General features: G+C 37.5%; 1 protein-coding gene across 1 annotated transcript in view; it reads right to left on the bottom strand.

The window, feature by feature from the left end:
* skia (v-ski avian sarcoma viral oncogene homolog a) overlaps nt 1-22,425 on the bottom strand; it is a 138,959-nt gene that overhangs the window by 9,151 nt on the left and 107,383 nt on the right. The window contains exons 2-4 of the mRNA XM_056463852.1: nt 4,623-4,742; nt 3,950-4,065; nt 1,963-2,240 (exon numbers count right to left, since the gene is read on the bottom strand). Coding sequence (XP_056319827.1) covers nt 1,963-2,240; nt 3,950-4,065; nt 4,623-4,742 — 514 coding nt within the window. The remainder of the gene's footprint in view (nt 1-1,962; nt 2,241-3,949; nt 4,066-4,622; nt 4,743-22,425) is intronic.

The raw sequence follows: 22,425 nt of genomic DNA, 5'->3' as shown, positions 1-22,425 counted from the left end.
GCAATTTATGCACATCTTGGTGTTTCCATTCAGTCGTTTTTTAATGCAATATCCTACAATGCACATAAAAATAGGTGGATGGAAACGTAGCTTATGTAGGCTTCACTGGTTTGTGTGTTGGCAGCACTGGGATCAGTTTTTCAAGCACCTGTCAAACGCACAAGATGTGCTTTAAAATGAGCCGTAAAGGATGAGGAATGAAAGAGGCCTCATTGATTTTCTGCCGCATTCACACAAGCGCTGTTACCGTTCTAATCCACCTCTCTCCAGAGCACTCAAGGTTGACTGGAAATGAACTGTGTGCAAATGAAGTGTGAACCAAATCTTAATGTCTTTAAAGAGCACTTTTGTTTCACGACACGGCAACAGAATCGCCTGTCACAGTTGCTTCTCTAAGAAAGTCTAAAAGTAAATCCAAAACTAATACTAATACTCACACGTTAAAAGACTGTGGCATTCCTCAACAGATTTGGAAGAAAATAAGTTGAACTAATCTCTTGTAAAAGCTTGTGCAAGGCATTTCAGAGGGTTTAAAAGCAGAAAGGCACAAATTCCCCAAAACAAAACATGATTTTTAATGTCTAAAAGTGTCTAATTATGTTTATTAGTAACCTTTTGTGGCATATTAAAAGCTATTAGATTTATCAGCTTATATGTTCTTTATAATTACACAATAGCAACATATTACGCAACATATATTGTTATGGCTTGATATTACTTTCTAAACAATGTTTATTTTGTTATATAAACATATATATATATATATATATATATATATATATATATATATATATATATATATATATATATATATATATATACACACCACACACACACACACATTTTGAAATATTTACATTTAGATATAGATATTTTAATTATAGTAACTATATTTTAATAGAAATTATTATTTTTATTAAAATATTTTGTATTTTTATGTAACTTTTTTTTCCCAGTGATGTCAAATCTGAATTCCTAGTTTCATTATTCTTGTCTTCAGTGTCACATATTAATTCATAATAAAGCATTTCCTATCATTACACAGTGCATCTGGAAAGTATTCTTCACTTTTTCCACATTTTTCATGTTACAGCCTTATTCCAAAATGGATTAAATTAATTCATTTCCTCGAAATTTTACACACAATACCCCATAATGACAATGTGAAGAAAAAGAGTTTTTGAAATTGTTGCAAACTTATGAAAAATAAAAAACCTGAAAAATCACATGTACATAAGTATTCACAGCCTTTGTCGTGAAGCTCTAAATTGAGCTCAGGTACTTCCTGTTTCCACTGATCATACTTGAGATGTTTCAGTAGCCTAATTGGAGTTCACCTGTGGTAAATTCTGTTGATTGGACATGATTTGAAAAGGCATACACCTGTCTATATAAGGTCCCAGGGTTGACAATGCATGTCAAAGCACAAACTAAGCATAAAGACAAAGGAACTGTCTGTAGACCTCTAAGACAGGATTGTCTCAAGGCTGGGGAAGGTTACAAAAAAATTTCTGCTGCTCTGAAATATCAATGGAGTTGATACAACAGCTTTGTGAATTTCCTTGAGTGGCCCAGCCAGAGCCCAGAACTAAATCCTACTGAATATCTCTGGAGAGATCTGAAAATGGCTGTATACCGTCGCTTCCCATCCAACCTGATAGACCTTGAGAGGTACTGCAAAGAAAATTCCCAAAGAATTGAATCCATTTTGGAATAAGACTGTAACAGCCTCCGCCGCTGAGACTGCAGTTCTGCACAAGACGTCAAGACGCACAAGACGACATTTTTCAGAATCTTTTAATAAATATAAAGTTTTAAATAAATATTTAAATGTTTTAACCAACATGTTTAGGTATCACAATGTTATAATGTACCCTGTGAAAGTCTTCATTAATTTCTGCAATATTACTCCAGCAGTTTACTGTGAAGCAAGAACAGGGATGTGGATCATCAGTTACTCACGTTCCTCTCGACTCTCCACCTCCACCTCCACATCAGATTCATGCTCCTCTGGCGAGGCTGGCAGGGGTTTGCTGGCGGTGGCTGAGGGACAGGGCTGTGGGCTGGGCTGAGTGTCGCCTGTCAGCCTCCTCTTCCTCCCGCGACTGGCTCCTTCACTCTCTGCCCCGTGAGGGTGTGAGTTGCTGGGGGCCGACGGAGAGGCCTGTCCTCCTTTCTGCAAGGGTGTCAGAGCCACATTTGGGGCCACGGCACTTTCCAGACTCTTGTAGTTGTAGAAGCTGCAGAACAGGATTTAGGGTGAGTACACTTTATGCATCGGTGCTAATTTCAGAGATACATGATACTGAATGATATCCAAAAAAACTGATTTTTTTTTTTTTAAACCAGCATCCTGTTCACTCTAAAAATGACCAGACTGCTGATCTGACCTTATAGACATCATCATCATCATCATATAGCCATTGTCATTGCAAGGCATATCAGCATAAATGGGCAGACGTTTACATTTCAAGTGAAAGTGATGCATTATAAGCTGCTGTACTGTAATGCAATAACCAGCATCATCTTAAAGAGTATGGGTGATTTAGAAGTGAATAATCCAAACCAAATGGCAGGTTCAAATAAAAAAAACATCTCTTCAAGCCACAAACGAGGGGTGGGTAGAGAGTAACGGCTGTTGTGAGTGGTTTCAGAGAAACCGATCTGGGCCGGACATGGTGACTCACTCAAAGCCTCTCTAGTTAAGATGGTGAAGTTCAAAACCACACATATCTAAGCAAACAACCAGCTTACATCATGCTTCTCTGAACAGAAGATCTAAACCTTCTGCTGCTTTGCTTTGGAAAAACCGCAGCCGAACATGACTAACAAGCTGGTTTCACACAAATCAGCATATTCACACACCCTTTCTTCAGGTTACTGATATAGTCATATAATCATGTAAATCATCCACTAAAACATGTTTTATACAATAATGGTTTAGACACCATTGATATAAAGAAGATTTGACTGGTTTATTAGAACACATTAAAAAAATACATTCAAGTTCATATTTTATTGACATTATTATATACTATTGATAGAAATATTTAAAAATATATAAACAATGGTTTTATACTTTGATATTAATGTTAAAAATATTTTATAGAGAAATATTTAAAAAACAAAATATCAATGGAAATAATAATTTATAATATAAAAAAGAGCAATATATATATATATATGTATAATACATAACCATACATCTCTGTAATGACTCAAATAACTTATTAATAAAGTCATCTGGAATGGCAAATATGGTTCTTGCAGGACTCCCAGGGTTCATTCCCAGATATTCTTCTTTGGCTCACGGCGAAGGCGGTTGCACTTTTTTTCCTTTCCCTCCCGTATCTTTCCTGGCTGGCTTCTCTTGCTCGTCTTATTCTATCTCTGAGGCTCTCCTTGCCCTGCTCTCTAAACAAATAAGGAATTATGGATTTGATCAACTGGTCTCTAAACGCAATTGACACCATCCTCTCAATGAGAAGTTTGGGTTCGGGGGAACCCACCTGCCCTGCAGGGATGTTCGCAGCTGGATACGTGATGGACGGTCGGGAGACAAAATGTCTTGATTCCTCAGGCTGTTGATGTTGCCCTCCACTTTGCAAATCTCTTGCACGCCCTCATACTGAATGTATCCACAAACCATGATTTTTCCATCACCAAACATGACTGATTTCTGTGAGAATCGTGGGTCCATGTGGGTTCCAATAGGTCTTCTGAGTATTTGTGATGATTGAGATGCAGTTTAAGAGATGATTTATTAGAAAAATTTACCTTCTGCCACTTTTCCAAATGATCAACTAGAAGTTATCATTTGTTGTTCTTACAACTGGGATTGACGACAAGACTTTTGTCAGATAGTGTATATATAAGCACATTCAAATATATATTTCGTCGAGATGCAAATGTTTCTGAGAGCCATCCAATATTTGTTTTGAAGATTTACCTGTCTCGTAACATGCTAGCGGGTCTGCCTGCTCCATCTTTATCGCTAACAGAGATGTTTGGAGACCAAGGCCTGAAGGCTGACGGTCTCTGTCTGGGCTGAATGCAGTTGAGCCCCTGTAGCAACAAAGAGAAAGCTGTTAAAAGACATCACAGTAGAAAACACAATCCAAAAAACATTTCAGCATGAACACACCGAGAACTGGGACCATCTGTACGCTAAGAATGAAGAACATTTATTTGTTTATTTTATTTTATTTTTAGAAAAGCTAGCAGAAAGTCTCTTGAATTTAACAGAGGGAGTGAGAGACGGAGATGAAACAAGCCTGAAGGATGACCAGAGGCACAAGTACACCGAGGTCACCGTGAAATCAGAGACCAGCGCAGGCCTATTTGCAGGCTCTCTTCTTTTTAGGAGAATTGATTTTTTAGTTTTTTTCAAAAGAACATCATCGGTTATTTTGGGTTGAGATCCAGTTTCAGAAAAGATCTGATTCTCTGTGGCAAGAAAACAGTTGCTTGGCTCCAAAAACCATCCGAGGAGCGGCCAAGTTTCGTAAAACAGCCTTGTATGTTATTAATACGTAGATAAATATATAATTAACTTTGAACTCTGTACTCACAGACAACTAATCACATATATCCACTGACAGAAAAGAAAACAGCTTTGTAACCTTATTGGCTGACGCTGAGAGGGACCGTAGCCAATCAGGTTGCTTGTCTTTGTCTCCTGAGGGTGACTGTGCTGGAAAGTCATCGTGTTTGGGCTTCTTGGCAGGAATTGGATCAGCCGCCTAGAAAGAGAGGAAAAAGAAAGCCAAAGAGAGGGAGAAATTATGAGTGTTGCCTAATATAAAGAGAAAAAAAAAACTATCATCATTGTCATTCTGATTTGGTACATTTGATGTTTTTTGCGCTCGGCTCAGTGCACATTATAGTCTCTAGTCAAGCGTTCTGATGCCCTCTGGAAACTACAGTACAGTAATAGTAGGATCGATGTTAGCATTAAATGAGAGGCACGCTGGAGGGCGTCTATCACCTTAGACAGAGCTGTGAACTGCTGGAGACAGGTGCAAAAGGAACCATCTGAGGACTAAAACTGCCAATGGTAAATTTAGTATGAGTGTTGACACTATGCGAGTCTGCGTGTGTGTATGCCGGAAAGAAAAGCTTTGATGGACTGTTCAGATGCTTAAAGGGTTAGTTCATGCAAACATTAGATCTTGTTTTGTTGTTGTAAAACCATGTCACGTGTCCAGTGTTTTGGTGTGTTCTTGTATATACCATGTTTACGTCATGTGATCTTCCCGTCATGTTTCCATGTTCCAAATGTGTCAGTTTATATCATATGACCCCTTTGTTTTGTTTCCCACCGTTTCTTGATTATTATTGAGTTCCACCTGTGTTCACCCCCCTGTGTATGCAGTGTGATTACATCCTGTGTATTTATATCCCTGTGTTCAGTTTGCTCCTTGTCTGGTATTGTAGTAATAATATTAATAATAATTCCTTACATTTAAATAGCGCTTTTTTAGACACTCAAAACGCTTTACACATTGAGAGGAATCTCCTCATCTACCACCAGTGTGCAGCAGCCATACTGTGCCAGACCGCACACCACACACCAGCTGATTTGTAGAGAGGGAACAGAGTGATGAAGCCAATTATGATATAAGGATGGATAGAAGACAGTGGGCAAATATGGCCAGAATGCCTGGGTTAAACCCCTACTTTTTTTCGAAGGACATCCTGGGATTTTTAACCAAGTCAGAACCTCGCTTTAACGTGTCATCCTAAAGACGGTGCTCACTAAGTCCCCTTCACTATACTGGGGCATTAGAACCCACACAGACCACAGGTTGAGCGCCCCCTGCTGGCCTCACTAACACCATTTCCAGCAGCAACCTAGCTTTTCCATGTGGTCTCCCATCCATGTTCTGCTCAGTTCTGCTTAGCTTCAGTGGGCTACCATGTGAGAGGTGCAGAGAGCTAGCTGCCGGCTGATAGTATTGTATTGTCATCCCTTAATGTCTCTCCTGCGTTTATATATTCTATTGCCTGTAGTAAGTATCTTTGTTAATAAATTTGTGTTTTGATAACTCCTGCGATCCAGTGCATCTCTTTAGTAGAGTGTTTACGTGACACTATATTTCATCTATGTACCACAAATGTAGATATTTTTAATCAAATCTGAGAGATTTATGTCTCTCAATTGAACATCTATTCATTCAACAATTCAAATTGTTTGTATAGAGATTGAAAAATACATTTAGAAGAATTAAATTGAATGTGATCACTTTACATGATGGACATCCAACATAAAACAGAAATTGAACCATCTTATTTCGCATGTCACACAAGAATCTTTCGCTTTCACGCTTGTACTTTTGTACGCTTGTAATTTTAGCGAAAACCTTAGTTGGTTGGTTGCTGTCGGTTGTGCACCGTTTTACCAACCAAGTTTGTCAACGCCATTATAACGACACAGATCACTCTGCCTATTCATGCCAGAGTCCTGTGGAAAAAGTAATTCACAGGTGGTAATTTGTGTGTAACTTACTTTGGGGCCATATCTTATGATTTGGTTATGGGTAAAACAAAGACCGTGCAGGTAGTTGAAACGGTAGGCTACAAATAATTAATTCACTATGAATTAATTAATTATTCATAAATCATTCACCGCTGCCTACTACGACGATGCCATCGTCCATCAGAATGTTTTACATTAGACATCGTCCGATGCCAAATTGGTCGTCATCGCCCAACCCTAATCTATGCTGTGAGCTAAGCTATGAGTCTCACTGTCAACATTTTGAACTGTCAGAGTATTGGATGAACAGACATTCAGTGAAGGAATATAAATCTTTCAGGAGTTGAATAAATATATACATTTCTTTGTATTTTCCGTGGGTTTTGGAATGAGTCAATGACCCAAGTTTTACTTTGGGGTGAACTAACCCTTTAAGAGTTTGACAGAAGCGTCTGCTTTTAAGTTTCCACGTGCACATGTGAGTGCAAACACACATAAAGGCAGTATTTGTTTAGTTGTGTCACTAATGGTTGTGCGATGACCTCACTCCTGCTGGATTCCTCACTGACTGAAGTATAATCCCCGAAATACACTGACCTTCCTTTTCTACACACTCATTTAGTCCAGAAAAACTGCGGTGTGCACCACCCACACACTTCTCGCTTATTACAACAAACCGCAGACGTTTAAATGATAAAATAATGCACGAGGACTGGACAAGCGGTATCAACCTCCGGCTATAAATCTGCGCCAGCTTTGTCTGCTAGACTTCGAGAGTCAGTGAGAGCTATTTTCAAGCAGGCCTCCTCGTGGGAATGAGAGAGAACCTAAACTGACAAACTGCAATGTCCCGGCATAGTGCCCTAACTGGCCTGGCAGCATGGGCTTCTGGGTAAAGTTCTTCCAACTGGGTTGAATGGTGTCTGACACAGTTAACCAATCATAAGCTTAGAAAGCTGCAAGTCAGAGATGCAAAAGCAAGTGTGATTTTTGAATAAACGCAATGGAGAAGTCAATTGTGGAAAGAGAGTCATTCAAGTCGATGCTGTTTGCATACATGGGCGATTGCATCACGTATGAGCTCATTCGGCATGCAGGCTGATCTGCTTGGGCGTGGTAAAATTTCCAGCAGCAGAGCATGATTATCTGACCCCGAAAGCAGTCATTCGCCACGTGCCTGTATTTATTCATGGATCAGACCTCTGACATAATAACACCAAATCTGGAAGATCTTGACTAATCTGGGCTAGAGGAAACTGGAGGATTCAGAATCATAGAGCATCATCTATGCATGCTAGAAATAACATTATTAGTATTATTTAGCGAAATAGAGAGTAATGAACAGCTACATCTTCCCATTATATCCTAAAGTCCACACTAGCTCTCAGACATCAACTGGACATCACTTAGATCCTTCATTAATCAATCTACAAAACAAATAACTTCTGAAAGTACGAGTCAAACAGACAAATAACAGAAGCTTAAGATTCAGACTTCATAGTTACTGCCTGACAGTCACTAAAGTGTGGACAGGAGGAAGGGCTGAGGGCAGCTTTTGGGACAGAAAGAGTTGTTGCTTCCTCTTTCTTTCATTTTTTGGTCCTGTTTCAACGCCCCAATTTTAAACTGTTCCTTTGCCTCCATTCTTACATCAAAGTGTGCAAAACTGCACCAACTTTTGCAGCATCTCTGTCTTTCTTAGTGACAGAAAGGATGCTGTAGACAGACTGAGAGATGTGCAGACAGGAAATCACACCTCTAGATACGACGCAGGATGCAGCAGCATGCGAGAGACGCACTTAGATGCACTCAGCTCTTAAAGACACAGTTTACAAAAAAATATTGTCTGAACATCAAAGATTTTTCTTCAGTAGAACATTTTTTAGCAGAAAAATTCTCTGTGATTCATAAAGTGCACGTCAAAGGTTGTCGCCACTTTGAAAGTAAAAAAAAATATATATATAGTACAGGAAAAGCTAAATTAAAACGAGAACTGCTATGAATAGGCTGTGGTTAAAAGCTATTAATATTGTAAATAATGGTCAGTTTTTTGCACGGATAGATCGTTTCTAGTCATGACTCTCAATGTATCGAATTGGCAGTCAAGAATGTTACGTTTTGTTTGTTTAGCTACTCAGCAAACAATTTGTGTTAATAGACGTCTAAAACACATCTAAATGTAGACAGCTTGACTAAAACAAGGCTAAAATCGGGCTGTCAGTCAAAATCTAATAGACATCGAAGGATATACCAAAATTAGACTAGTCATCAAATAGTCAGATAAGACAGACTTTATATGTGTAGTCATTCATTTCTGTTTATTTGATGACTAGTCTAGTTTTGGCCAATTCTTAGACGTCTATTAGATTTTCACTGACAGCCCAAATTTAGCCTCGTTTTAACCAAGACGACTATGTTTAGACGTCTATTAGACATCTATTAGACATCTTTTAAAAACAAAAAATGCTTGGCTTGAATTTTATGAATAACCACCGACAACAGTTCCAGCAAAAACTATGTTCTACTGAACAAATAAAAGTCTCTGATATACTGAAGGTGAACAAATTAACAGCAAAATGTTCATTCTTGGGTGAAAAAATCCCTTTAAAAATATGCAATTACTTGCAATTTGCAAATATCTCAAGTTTTTTTGTCTTTCAGAGGAATCTCTCACCTCACTTTTGTCAGTGGGAAGACGGTGCATGAATGCCTTCATATAGACTAAATGTGACGCATGCACAGTAAAAACAGGAGTACACAGGACGGACAAGTTTCTGCAAAGCGGTTTAAACTGCAGGTGTCTGAGGAAGGGTGGGGTGACACTCTCAGACACACACACACACACACACACACACATTGCACGTTGGTGTGAGAATGGCAGAAAGGCTTTTTGCTCGAAGGTTTCTTGTTGCTGGTTTGAGGGATGGCAAAGGAAATGCGCTTAGAAGGGCTGAACACCCACAAGAACATTCGCTTCTTGCCACATTACACACAATTAACCTACTAAACAAGTTAAAGGAGTTGCTAAATGGCCTCTTCTGTCTCGCCGTCCCCATCATGCCACCACCCCTCCTCGTCTAGTCCTGTGTTTCCTGTGGCACAGATTGCAGGATTTCCCGCCTAAACAAGCAGCAGCGTTCCAAACAAACATTACTGACAGAAACTTCCCCATGTGACGCTGGCAGAGTAAACATCTTTCTGGAGTCTCTGCGAATCATTTTCCTTCCTATTTAGAATCATTAGACACTAATTATCTCCATGAAATAAGTATGTAAATTAGTCAATTATTTTTCCTTTATGCTGTGTCTAACATTACGGTCACTTTACAATAAGGTTTTGTTAGGTAATGTTAGTTCATCTATTTACTAACATGAATTAATAATGAACAATACTTGTATAGCATTTATTAATCATAGTTAAGCATTTACTAATGAATAAATAAAATACAAATTCATGCTTGTTAACGTCAGTTAATACACTCTCATTTAACAAGAACTAACAATGAACAACTTTATTTCCATTAACTAATGTTAACATAGTATACATCGAGAACGTCAGAACAGCAGTGAAACAGCTCAATTAAAGGCCGGTGCACATAATCTTCGTGCATTATGAATACACCGCGCGGGCTACAATCCTATTGTACAACACGGGTTCAAATTTGTTGGCTGCTAGTGCTAAGTGAAAGTAATGGCGGCAGGTTGAAGGCAGACCCGCAAGTTTAAGAAAATAAAAAATGTCCTCCAATGTGTTACAAAATGTAGTTTTAAGAGTATTTCAGGTGAGAATGTAGTTGTTTTAAACTCGAATCGGCAATTTGTTTACAAAGATAGTGCATCTTTGACGTTGTGCTTCAGTGATTGCAGACTCTGTCAGCGGGAGGTCAATCTGCCGCTGGAATTCATCTCCCCATTGTAATTAAAACATGATATTTAATACATCTTGTGTATATCTAACGGCCAGTTTTTGGTCTTTTTAATATACTATTTGTTCTGAAGTGTATCATTTTGGCAGTATTAATTTGTTGCATTTTATAATTGTCTTTTAATTATTAATTTACTAATTAATGTTACCCTGTTGTTACCAAACGGCTTATCTTTATCTTGTACTTAATACTTGTATGTCCATTGTAGTAGTTCAGTAAATCTGATGACCAAAGACAGGGGTCGGTGCATAATAACCCATTTCACTTCACATTTATGGTGATTTATGTTTACATTTTCTTAAATGTTCATTTATAATACTAATTATAAGGCTATGCTTTATATAATGAAATCATTTTATTGTTAATGTACAGGTTTTTGTGCATTTCTATCAAATAACTAACAACTCCAGACGATTATTATGTTGATATATATAAATGGTTTCATACACGTTGACTGTGATTGTACCTTTGTTTGGGCCTTAAATGGTCCAAACATGGACCTGTTGACAGTTGGGATAATATATTTGTACCATATTTGAACATATTTTTTACCCTTAAATGGTACATTTGAGTACCACAAGGTGCTACTATGAACCATTGAGGGTACAACTTCACCATTTGTACATTAACTAATAAAACCTTATTGTCAAATGCTACCAAAATCATATTAATCGTTATTAATATTGTTAATATAAGTAATAATAATAAAAGCAGACATTTGAGCTTTTCAAATAAAATGTATTGTTCAATTCATAAACTGTATTATGCAAAATATACATTACACAAACTAACTTTTCGTGTTGATGATGATTATTTATTATTCAAATATAGGCTTGACAAATACTGCAACGGTTCCCAGGTCTGTGAGTGTCGTCTGATCTCCACTGACAGGTTTGATTGATGAACGTTGTTAACCGTGAGACAGGTTAAGACCACGAGACGGGTTATTTTAGAAGCTTGTGTGACAAGCTTGTGTATCCATGCAAGTGTGAATGCCAAAAAAGCATTTGTGTTGTTTGTGTGCGCGTCAGCGATCCTCCACCCTCTCTCTGACCTGAACATGGCCTCCCCCTTGAGCGAAGCTGCAGGCCTCAGCCGGAAGGGAGGAACTTCCTGTAAAACTAGCAGTGCGCAGTTCTCCATCGCTCACTCCGTCTCTTGCAGTCTTCAAACCTGTTGTCATATCTCTCACCAGCCACTGACCACGAAACCCTAAGTGTGCAGGTGTCAGACTCAACATGATCTGCATGCTTCCTCGGTCATGCATTTGAGCGCTTTTGTCCGTACGTCTGTGTTTTGATAGTGTTTTTGTTCCTACATCCTCAATTGGAAAGTTTTAGCTAAAAACCTTCCTTGCATGAGCGTCTCAAATACATATATCATGAAAATATCGTCAAATTTACTGACTTATACACTGAAAAAAATCATTCAAAGATGATTCCTTGGATCTAGTATACTGAATTTTTTTTTAAGATAAGTGATTGTAAACAATTTATTTGGATTGAATTTAAACAAACTAATAAAATTTAGCTATGTTCAACTTAAATTGTTTAAATTCAGCCTAAAAAAATTGTTTACAACTATTTACCTTAAAAATTCTGTAGTAGACCTATATACCTATTCACCTATTTATACCTATAGACCTATTCACTGACTAATATATACCTATAATTGGGTCTGTGGTGAAGCTACCAATCCAGAAAATGTGCAAGAAGACAACCTTGTAACTTTTTAAGCCTTTCTCTGCAAGCATGTGACAAAAACAAGCTTTTATATATAAATCAACCCTTAATCTGCATGTTTCTGCACCCATTATCTAACTGCATTTTGAACACATAAGGTTTTGATTCGCTACAGGTCATTTCAAAATTCTAGACTATATCAAATGAACTTGTTTTGTTATTTCTATCAGAATAGTGTGTAAAGGAGGGTGTTGCAGTGGCGCAGTAGGTAGCGCTGTCGCCCCACAGCAAGAAGGTCGCTGGTTCGAGCCTCAGCTGGGTCAGTTGGCGTTTCTGTGTGGAGTTTGCATGTTCTCCCTGCCAAGAAAATGAATGAATGAATAGTGTGTAAAGGATACATCCTCTTCTGGAAAGCAGCAGCTCATTTGCATTTAAAGAGACACACAAAAAATTGCCTGTTTTGTAGTCATTTCAGACATTTTGACTAAATTAAATTAGCATGTTTTATTTCTATTATAATATTTTAAAGGCTCTGCCCTCCACACAAAAGCAGCAGCTCATTTGCATTTAAAGAGACACACAAAATGACCAGTGTTCTAGTCATTTCGGACATTTTGACTAAATAATATTAGCTTGTTTTGTCATTATAAAGGCTCCACCCTCCCCTCGAAAGCAGCAGCTCATTTGCATTTAAAGAGACACACAAAATGGCCTGTTTTTCAGTGATGTTTGACAGTTTGACTAAATAATATTTGCTTGTTTTGTCATAATAAAGGCTCCACCCTCTACTCAAAAGCAGCAGCTCATTTGCATTTAAAGAGACACAAAATGACCAGTTTTCTAGTCATTTCGGACATTTTAACTAAATAATATTTGCTTGTTTTGTCATTATAAAGGCTCCACCCTCCACTCAAAAGCAGCAGCTCATTTGCATTTAAAGAGACACAAAATGACCAGTTTTCTAGTCATTTCGGACATTTTAACTAAATAATATTTGCTAGTTTTGTCATTATAAAGGCTCCACCCTCCACTCAAAAGCAGCAGCTCATTTGCATTTAAAGAGGCACACAAAAATGGCCTGTTTTCTAGTCATTGCAGACATTTTGACTGATATTTTAAAAGCTCCACCCTCCACTCGAAAGCAGCAGCTTATTTGCATTTAAAGAGACACAAAAATGGCCTGTTTTTCTAACCCTAAAATGGAGCAAATTTAACAAGCTGTAATAAATGATCTTTGCAATATGTAAACTGAAACTTGACAGATGCATTCTGGGCATTTATCTGACATCTTATGAAAAGAGCATATTATATTCCCTTTAAGGTTTATTTAGGAATAATTAAAGATCAAGTTGATTGGTGACAGACACATGCTGTTCTCTGAGAAATCGGGCATTTTGGAGATGGAGGTGTAAAGTGAAGCTGTGAATGAGTGGTTTTCTCTGCACTCATTAGGAGCATGTTGTCTGCGCACCACATTGCAAGAAAAAACACCTCTCCGAGTTTGCCAGCAAACGCATGCAGATGTTCACGGCTCTTTTCTCACTTTCCCAGACTATCAGATGTTTGGCTAGCACATCGTGATACTCTTGCGACACTTTTCGGTGTATTTAACTGTGGTTGTTTACCTGTGGATTTACTCCATTAAGCTTTCACACACAATCCAGTTTCAGTTTGGCACCGTGAATAAATTAAACAAACAAAAGCACACAGGGACTATATAGAGCATTTTGAGAGATGTAAACAAAAACAATGGTCCCGACGTTTTTCCTGTTTTACATTTTTAATTTCTAGAGCTTCCGAGAATCCAAAAAGAGTCACATATTGATAAATAATGCTATGATAGCTGTTTAAAACATTAAGTTATGATTGAATTGCCTCTTGTTACAGTTATGAAATAGTTTGATGACAAGCAGGAACTGTTCATGGGCCAATGACATGACCACAGTGAAAGTCAATTCAGTTCTGGCAAGCGTTTTCTCAACAAAATTAACTAAAAAGTTGTAGATATAAATTAAGAATGTTGTCATGGCAGTCCAAAAATAACTAAAACTGAAATAAAAATGTATATATAAATATTATAGCACTAAACTATACTATAATGTATAAATATGCTAATTTATTGAATTGTAATAATTATTAGAAATTATTCAAATTAGCCAAATTAATTACAGTTTTATTATATGCATTATATTTATTTATTTGATTAAATCAATTATTATCAAAGCATTAATGATTTTTAATATACATAATACTTATATAATAATATACATATATATATATATATATATATATATATATATATATATATATATATATATATATATATATATATATATATATATATATATATATATACACACACTATAACACTAACACTATATGCAAGAGATTTCTGCTTACAATAACTGTACCACTTATTCAATGTCCATGACACTTCTAGAAGAGCGACACATCACGTCTGGGGTTATTTTTAGCACTCAGATTGCATGGTGGGCAGAAGTCTTATGCTGTACATTGTCGGACAAAGTTCTGGGCAGATGATTCAGGCCTGTTATTAGTGTCTGTTGTGTGTGTGTGTGTGTGTGTGTGTGCGCGCTGAGGTTGGACTTCCAGGAAGAGTCCAGCGACTCCAGACATAACAAGGCCGCACAACACTTACAAGTGCACCACAATAAGGCAAAGCAACTAAATCAGGACCATCTCCAGCAATCTGTCCAGCACAGACTCCATTTCCAGATGCAAAACCACACCAGCGCCGCCGCACACATAAAACCACATCAAAACGGAGTTCAGTGCAGCTGCTGGCTTGCATATTCTACTAGAAACACACACACACAAATACACACACTCACACACATAAACCTGGTGTTTTCTAAACTTGGTCGAACCAGAGAGGAGGGATTGGGTTCCACTTCCTCTCCAAATTTGCTTTGGCAACAGCCTGTGTGGGAACGCAGAAGACCCTGCTCCCTTCGGACACACAGAGGGCAAATGTGGAGTTCAGGAAAGACACTACACGTCCTGCTTTTTACACAACTGTCATCATCACACACCTCGCACACTCAACACTCAATCTGCAAAACAAACTCTAGTCAAAATGAGAAGCTGCCAACTGACAATGAAGAGACGTTTCATAATGCAAACGATAAAAACTATACAAATATAAAAGCAAATGTTAGGATTCTGAAACATTACCAATTAAAAAAACATGCTTAGCTTCTTCTTCTTTTTAATAATTGGCAAGCGTACACTTGTTGTTGAGACCTCTTATATCTGCAACCCAGGATAAATACAGTTGAAGTCAGAATTATTAGCCCCCTCTGTTTATTTTTTCTCCAATTTTTTTTTAACGGAGAGAAGATTTTATCAACATTTCTAAACATAATAGTTTTAATAACTCATTTCTAATAACTGATTTATTTTATCTTTGCCATGATGACAGTAAATAATATTTGACTAGATATTTTTCAAGACGCTTCTATACAGCTTAAAGTGACATTTAAAGGCTTAACTAGGTTAATTAAGTTAACTAGGCAGGATAGGGTAATTAGGCAAGTTATTGTATAACGATGGCTTGTTCTGTAGACTATTGAAAAAAAATAGCTTAAAGGGGCTAATAATTTTGACCTTAAAATGGTTTAAAAAATTTAAAACTGCTTTTATTCTAGCCGAAATAAAACAAATAAGACTTTCCCCAGAAGAAAAAATATCATCAGACATACTGTGAAAATTTCCTTGCTCTGTTAAACATCATTTGGGAAATGTTAAAAAGAAAAACAAATCAAAGGGGCGCTAATAATTCTGACTTCAACTGTAGATGGTAAGCATGTAAAAACCCAATCTAATAATATTTTCCCATAGTTTGAATGATGAGTTAAGTCTAAAACACACTCACAAAACATTCTAGACATTTTGAAAAAAACAGAAAGAGAGAATGTTGAATTTTACAATGAAACCACTTTATACACAAATAAAACAACTCATAAGAAAAACCAGATCACCTTCAAATACAGTAAACAGAGGCTTAAAACTAATAATTCCAAAGAAAAGGTTTCATTGTAAGTACAAAATAATTTCAATACAACACCAACAAAAACACAGAGAGAGAGAGAGAGGGGAGGAAGAGGAAAGAGAGGATTCCTCAGAGAGGCATAAATCTATGACTCATTTAGTCTCAAACTTAAAAGCATCTAAGAGCAAGATAATCACATTTCAATGTTTTTCGAAAGTTGTTGAAATTGCTGAGGCTGGACCCTAATGGACGCTTATTGATCTATGAATGTGTACATGTTGCTTTCTTCTAGCATGTCTTACCTCATGTCTACTAATAGCCAGATCTCTCGTTAGAAGCAGCTTAATTCTGACTGATGGCCGATAACCAATATTATAAATCTATATGAGCTTTTTAGGGAAAGAAATGTACCTAATCATGTAAATCAGTGTAAAATTTTATTTTATTGTCAACAAGTGTAGAAAAACTACAAACTAATTTTTGCAGATAAATATTTTTTAATAATATATAATATTTTTATTTATTTTATTCATTGACAACTTTGTGGATAATGGACATTTAAAATACATTATTTAATAAATTTTATTTATTGTGTTATTATTGTTATTATTATTATTATTATGATGCGTCCGTGAGTCTGCGCCTGAGACAAAGCGTATTGCTGCGTGATAAACTAGAATCAAGTAGAGTAGCGGCTGCATGCATGTATAGATGATCTTTACACCTTAATCAATTATAGACAATAATGTACTCTCTACTAATTTCTTACAGGTCTTATGAGGAAAACAATTATATATAAGATAATAGTGATTTGTCATTGAAAAACTGTGTAATTATGGAATTATAACTTGTTGGAGTGTGGACATTGCTTATTATGTTATTAAAGTATTATTATAATTATTTAAAATAAAACTATCAAATAAAATATGAATTGCAATATATAATAACAGTAATACAAAAATAGTCTAATACTACAGAATAATATAACTTTTAATTTTATTAACTTTATTAAAATTATTATATATATAATATAATTATTAACTTTAATTGAAGTGTGAATATTATTATTTATTCTAAATAAAGATATATTGCTCTAATTATTTAATAGATCATTAAAACATATTCATTCATTCATGCATTTTCTTTTCGGTTTAGTCCCGTTATTAATCTGGATCACCACAGCGGAATGAACCGCCAATTTATCCAGCATATGTTTTACACAGCGGATGCCTTTCCAGCCAAGTGGTGCCCACTGCAGAGCCACTTGGGCAGAGCTGAGCTCCAACAAGGGAGAGCTTGAGCTCCAGCTCCTCCTTCCTTGCACTTCTTCTACGAGTGATGTCACGGGGGGTTGGGGTTAGGGGTGGGGTGGATGTATGCATTAAAACAGCTTACAGGAGGAGGAGCTCGAGCTCAAGCTCCCTCTCGCTGGAGCTCAAATGGCTCTGCAGCGAGCAGTGTTTTCTTCCAGCTGCAACCCAACACATCCATAGACACTCATTCTCACACGTACACTACTGACAATTTAGCTTACCCTATTCACCTATAACGCATGTCTTTGGACTGTGGGGGAAACTGGAGAACCCAGAGGGAACCCACGTGAACACAGGGAGGACATGCAAACGCCACACAGTAATCCCAACTGACCTAGAGGCTCGAACCAGTGACCTTCTTGCTGTGAGGCGATCGTGCTACCCACTGCACCACCATGACGCAAATTAAAATACAGTATTAGTAGATTTAATAATATTAGTATTTTGAAATAATAGTAATGATACACAAACAAATAGATTTTATAAAGCCAAATCACACCTTTATTATATATATATATATATATATATATATATATATATATATATATATATATATATATATATATATATATATATATATATATATATATAATAAAGGTGTGATTATATATATATAACTATTTTTTTTTAAGTCTATATTTGACAATGGGAGATTTTAAAGTTTCCTCGAAGTGTGAGACAGTTGTGAACTTGCTTCTTTCTGGCTTTGCGAATGGCAGTCGCTTCTAGAAAAGTTCAAACGCAGTGACAGTTTAAACCCCCTCAGGAGAGAAGCCTCTTTCAGCCAGGACTCGTTTCTTTCCCTTTCGCCTCCTTTTCTCGCTCTTGTTTTAATGACTGCCTTTCAGCGCTGTCAAAGGAGCCGCAGTCGTGAGCGCACTCATAAAAATATTCAGAGAGCCTCACCGAAAAATTCCAGCGTTTATGACCTCATAAACATAGAAAGCGTCGGAGAGAGAGATTTCTCTCATTCCTCATATGAAGGGGAGGAAAGGCTGATCGAAGGAGAAGAGGCTTGGTGACAGCTATGACTAAAACGAATGTGCAAAAGTGACATTTAAAAAGTTTTTATATGTTTCACCGTCACGCGCAAGACTTTCGAAGTGTGCTTCATTTGATAGTGGGTACACTGAAGGCATGCACACTATAAAGGGCGGTTTTCCAAGATGTTTATTGTTTTCATTCTGTAGTTTGTTGTTTCTCTCGTTCCATTTTTTTCTTTCACTTTGAAACAACAGCCCTGTTCAGTGTTGACACCTTGTGGACATTAGGGCTGCATGATACTGGAATTCGATACCAATTGATTTGCCGTTGTGTTTACGTGCTCAACAGAAATGACTGTGGTTGGCCGTGAAGGTCATCAGCTCACCAAATTCACAGCTGTTTACTGAGGGTAACCACAGATACAGGGACAATGGAACTTTTTAAAACCGTGATTCATCAGTGGGTCGTTCGTATGTCAGGTTATATACCTTACCGTTACTTTGAAACACTCCAAGTGTTCCAAAATGAGATGGAAATTTGCATATTTACTATACAAATATATAAAAATGTAGTCAATCTCACATAATGCCAGACAACACACCTCTTTTTAGCACCAACATGGACACTTATCATTATCTGTGGATTAGCGCACATGATGTGTGTGCAGGCATGTCCTGTTTCCAGACAGCTGGCCTGGGACAGTGGTCTCAAACACACACTGGTGCTCAGTGTTACTTTGGGCCAGTGGAACAGTGCGAGTATTTCGGTAGTCTCTGCAGAGTCAAACGCACATGTCTATACATGTGACGGACTGAGAGAAGTGCCAAAACAAACACGCACTCACACAGAATAGGAAACATGGCCTACACACACTCATTCTGGGAGATGCAGAGGTCACAAACTCCTGAAAGAAATGAAAGGCGGGAAATGAAAGAATGACTGATTCAGGAGATGAGGACGAGTGATGTTGAATTAGCCAGTTCAGACAAGATCGTGTGTGGGTTGTCTTTTTGACACGGTAATCCAGATATTATTGAGGCTAATCCCACTATTCTCAATCACTTTCACTTCTTGGAACTGGAACATCTCAAAAACTCATTTGAGATGTATTTTAGCTATTTTTGCCAATTTGCCAACGTCGAGTTAACTTTTTTTTACAAACTCTTTCTTTTTACCATATATATATATATATATATATATATATATATATATATATATATATATATATATATATATATATATATATATATATATAAATATATATGGTAAAGAACTGCCTAAATGTTGGTATCAAACCTGCACAGAAACAACAAGCATATCCTATGACAGACGAGTCTCCGCATTGATCTAATGGGCCAGCCTGAACACTCGCTTGTGCCTTACTCACAGCTGCAGCTTCTCCACAATGGACGTCCAGCATTTTCTAGCCCCTGGCACCTAGACTTCAGCTCTGCACAAGAAGTTTGTCCAGTGTAGAAATGCTCTCGCCCAACTGAGCCTGGATTTTCTCAAGGTTTTTTACTTCACTTTCGTCAATTGGTAAAGTTTGTTCCTCGCAACTGTCGCCAGTGGCCTGCTTGATTTGGGACTTGTGGAGCTGGGCATCGATGGATTTGCTCATCAGTCTTTGAACTTTCAGCAGTGAAAATGAACCACACAGAACTGAACTAAACTGAACTTCAACTCTGATAACTGGACTGGCAGTTTCAATTTACTCAAAGATTTATGTTAAGCTGCTTTGAGCAGTGCACCCCCCCCCTTTTTTTTGTTTACTATTCATTAAAAATTACAGAAATAACTTATTTTACTTGTAGACGGTTTTAATACTGACAATAATAATAAATAAATGTTTCTTAAGCACCAAATCAGCATATCTGATTAATTCCTGAAAGATTGTATGACACTGAAGACTAGAGTAACCATGATAAAACGTAAGTCTATTATATTTTTACAGTGCTTAGCATAATTGAGTACACCCCAATCTTTTTAACCCTCATTTGTGATTAGTCATTTCCTATAAGTAGGAAGCATAAAAAATCTGACAAACTGTGTCATCTCTCTCTTCCCATCTGTTTCGTAATGTTCCATTTTCCCCTGTCATCCCGTTTTGTAACTCCATAATACACACAGGCAACACAATTTGAGAAATCAATGGTCCGTTTGCATCCGATTTGGGTAAACACCAAATCAAATAAAACAAATAAATTGCGCCCGCGTTTCCGGCTTGTGGCCCGAAGAAACAATTGGGTTATTAATAAAGAAATCATTCGGAAGCAGGGCCGTTAAAAATAGCATAAATAGGGGATGACACACAACAGGATGAACTTGAACGACCTGAGTAGTACGTGTGTGTGCTGTGTCTTTCCCAGCATGCGCCGTCTAGTCGGAAAACACAGGGACGCGGGGAGTGATGAAAGCATTCGGAAGTGTTATTATGGAAAGTAGGAGACCACCGGGGATACTTGGGGACAATGCATGGTCTCTGTTCCTGACGCTGACCTAGCCGGACCTGAGCGCCACATATACGTGATGCGACACGGTTTTAATTAGCCCGATCGCTCCCGTTCCGCAGCCGCAGGAAGGAGAGACTGAAATAGAGAGGGTGCTATTAACAGCAGGCCCCAATATAGCAGTGTCGAGACGCCACACAACTGCCCAGCACCCAGCAGACTCCTGAACACACTCGGAAAAAAGACGAGAGCACTTTTCTGCTGTTAGAGAGGGAGAGAGAGAGGGAGATGACCATTCCTGACCATAACAGCCTCAACTTTTTCTCTCTCTCTCCTTTTAGCAGCTGCGCTTTCCACTAGAATATTCTGTTCTTCTCTTTCCACTGTCTCCCATAGCAACTGCAAAGCTGTATCTGAATAACAGAACAAAGACTTCTTTCCTTTCTTTTCTCCCTCCCTCATTCCGTTTTTTTCCTCTCATCGCTTTTAGTAAATCCTCGAGATTCAAATGGATGCTTCCTTTAAAGGAATATTTCACCTAATCCTCCCCAAAAAGTCATATTTACTCACACTTGTGTTGTTATAAATCTTTGTTTATAGGAATATAAATAGGAATACTCTATTGAGCCGCTTCCACTCAGTGGTATGGTATGGGTCGGTTGGGTCACCTTTATCAGGCTTGCGTTTTCTTTGTCAAAAAGGTACCAATGGGTGAGGTGTATGACAGAAAGTTTCAGTCGACGTCATTCTTGCTCGAGGAAACATCAAAGTAAAGTTGTACAAGTCGTTCACATATCATATTAGAAGCACTTCTCACAAAACAGAGGCTTTATAAATACTTGTGTATAAATGTTCATAACTAACCTTTCTATGAACAAGATTTGATTATAACATCAGATCAATGGTGTATATGAATGAAATAGCCATAAATGAACATATAGAGCCCCTTACAGTCTTCAACATGTTACCAATTACAGAAAAACTACACACAGCATACATTTAGTTCTTACTTGGGTTCAAAAACAACACGCAACATACAGCCCAGTCAGTGCAAACCTCTCATCTGTGTCTTTAATCTTCACCAGCACATGCGACCTCTGTTAGAAAGTAATTCCATAGTCCAAAAGGTGGCGTTCATGTTTTAGATTGCTGAAAGAATCATTTGCTCCTTTGTTTTTTCCAGCTTCTCCTTTGTTTTTTTGCATGTCAGTCGTGTGTTTGTCTGATTCTGAAAGAATTGGATGTCAGAAGTACTTCAATAATAAGGCACACGTCATAATTATCAGGTCAAGAAGTTTGTTACTTCAAATATAGATGCACACGAGTTCTCACGAAAGTGAAACCATTTGTGCTTTAGACAGCCTTGTAAACAACAACAGGACACGTAGATTCGGCTCTTTTTCTTGGCTTTGTGACTGTTCATCAAGAAGACAACAAGGTTTGTTTGAGTTAGGGTCGACCATTGCTCGTTATTATATGTATATATTATTATGGTGTATTGTCTCGGCTGTGTATTTAAAAATGGTGCTTCCTTTGTTTTCATTCTCCTGGCTTGTGCATGAGCTAGTGACGTATCTCTGT

This window comes from Danio aesculapii, chromosome 8 (assembly GCF_903798145.1).
Source record: "Danio aesculapii chromosome 8, fDanAes4.1, whole genome shotgun sequence".
Lineage (NCBI taxonomy): Eukaryota > Metazoa > Chordata > Actinopteri > Cypriniformes > Danionidae > Danio > Danio aesculapii.
Note: the sequence above shows the minus strand (reverse complement) of the source record. Positions and strands in the feature narration are given on the sequence as shown.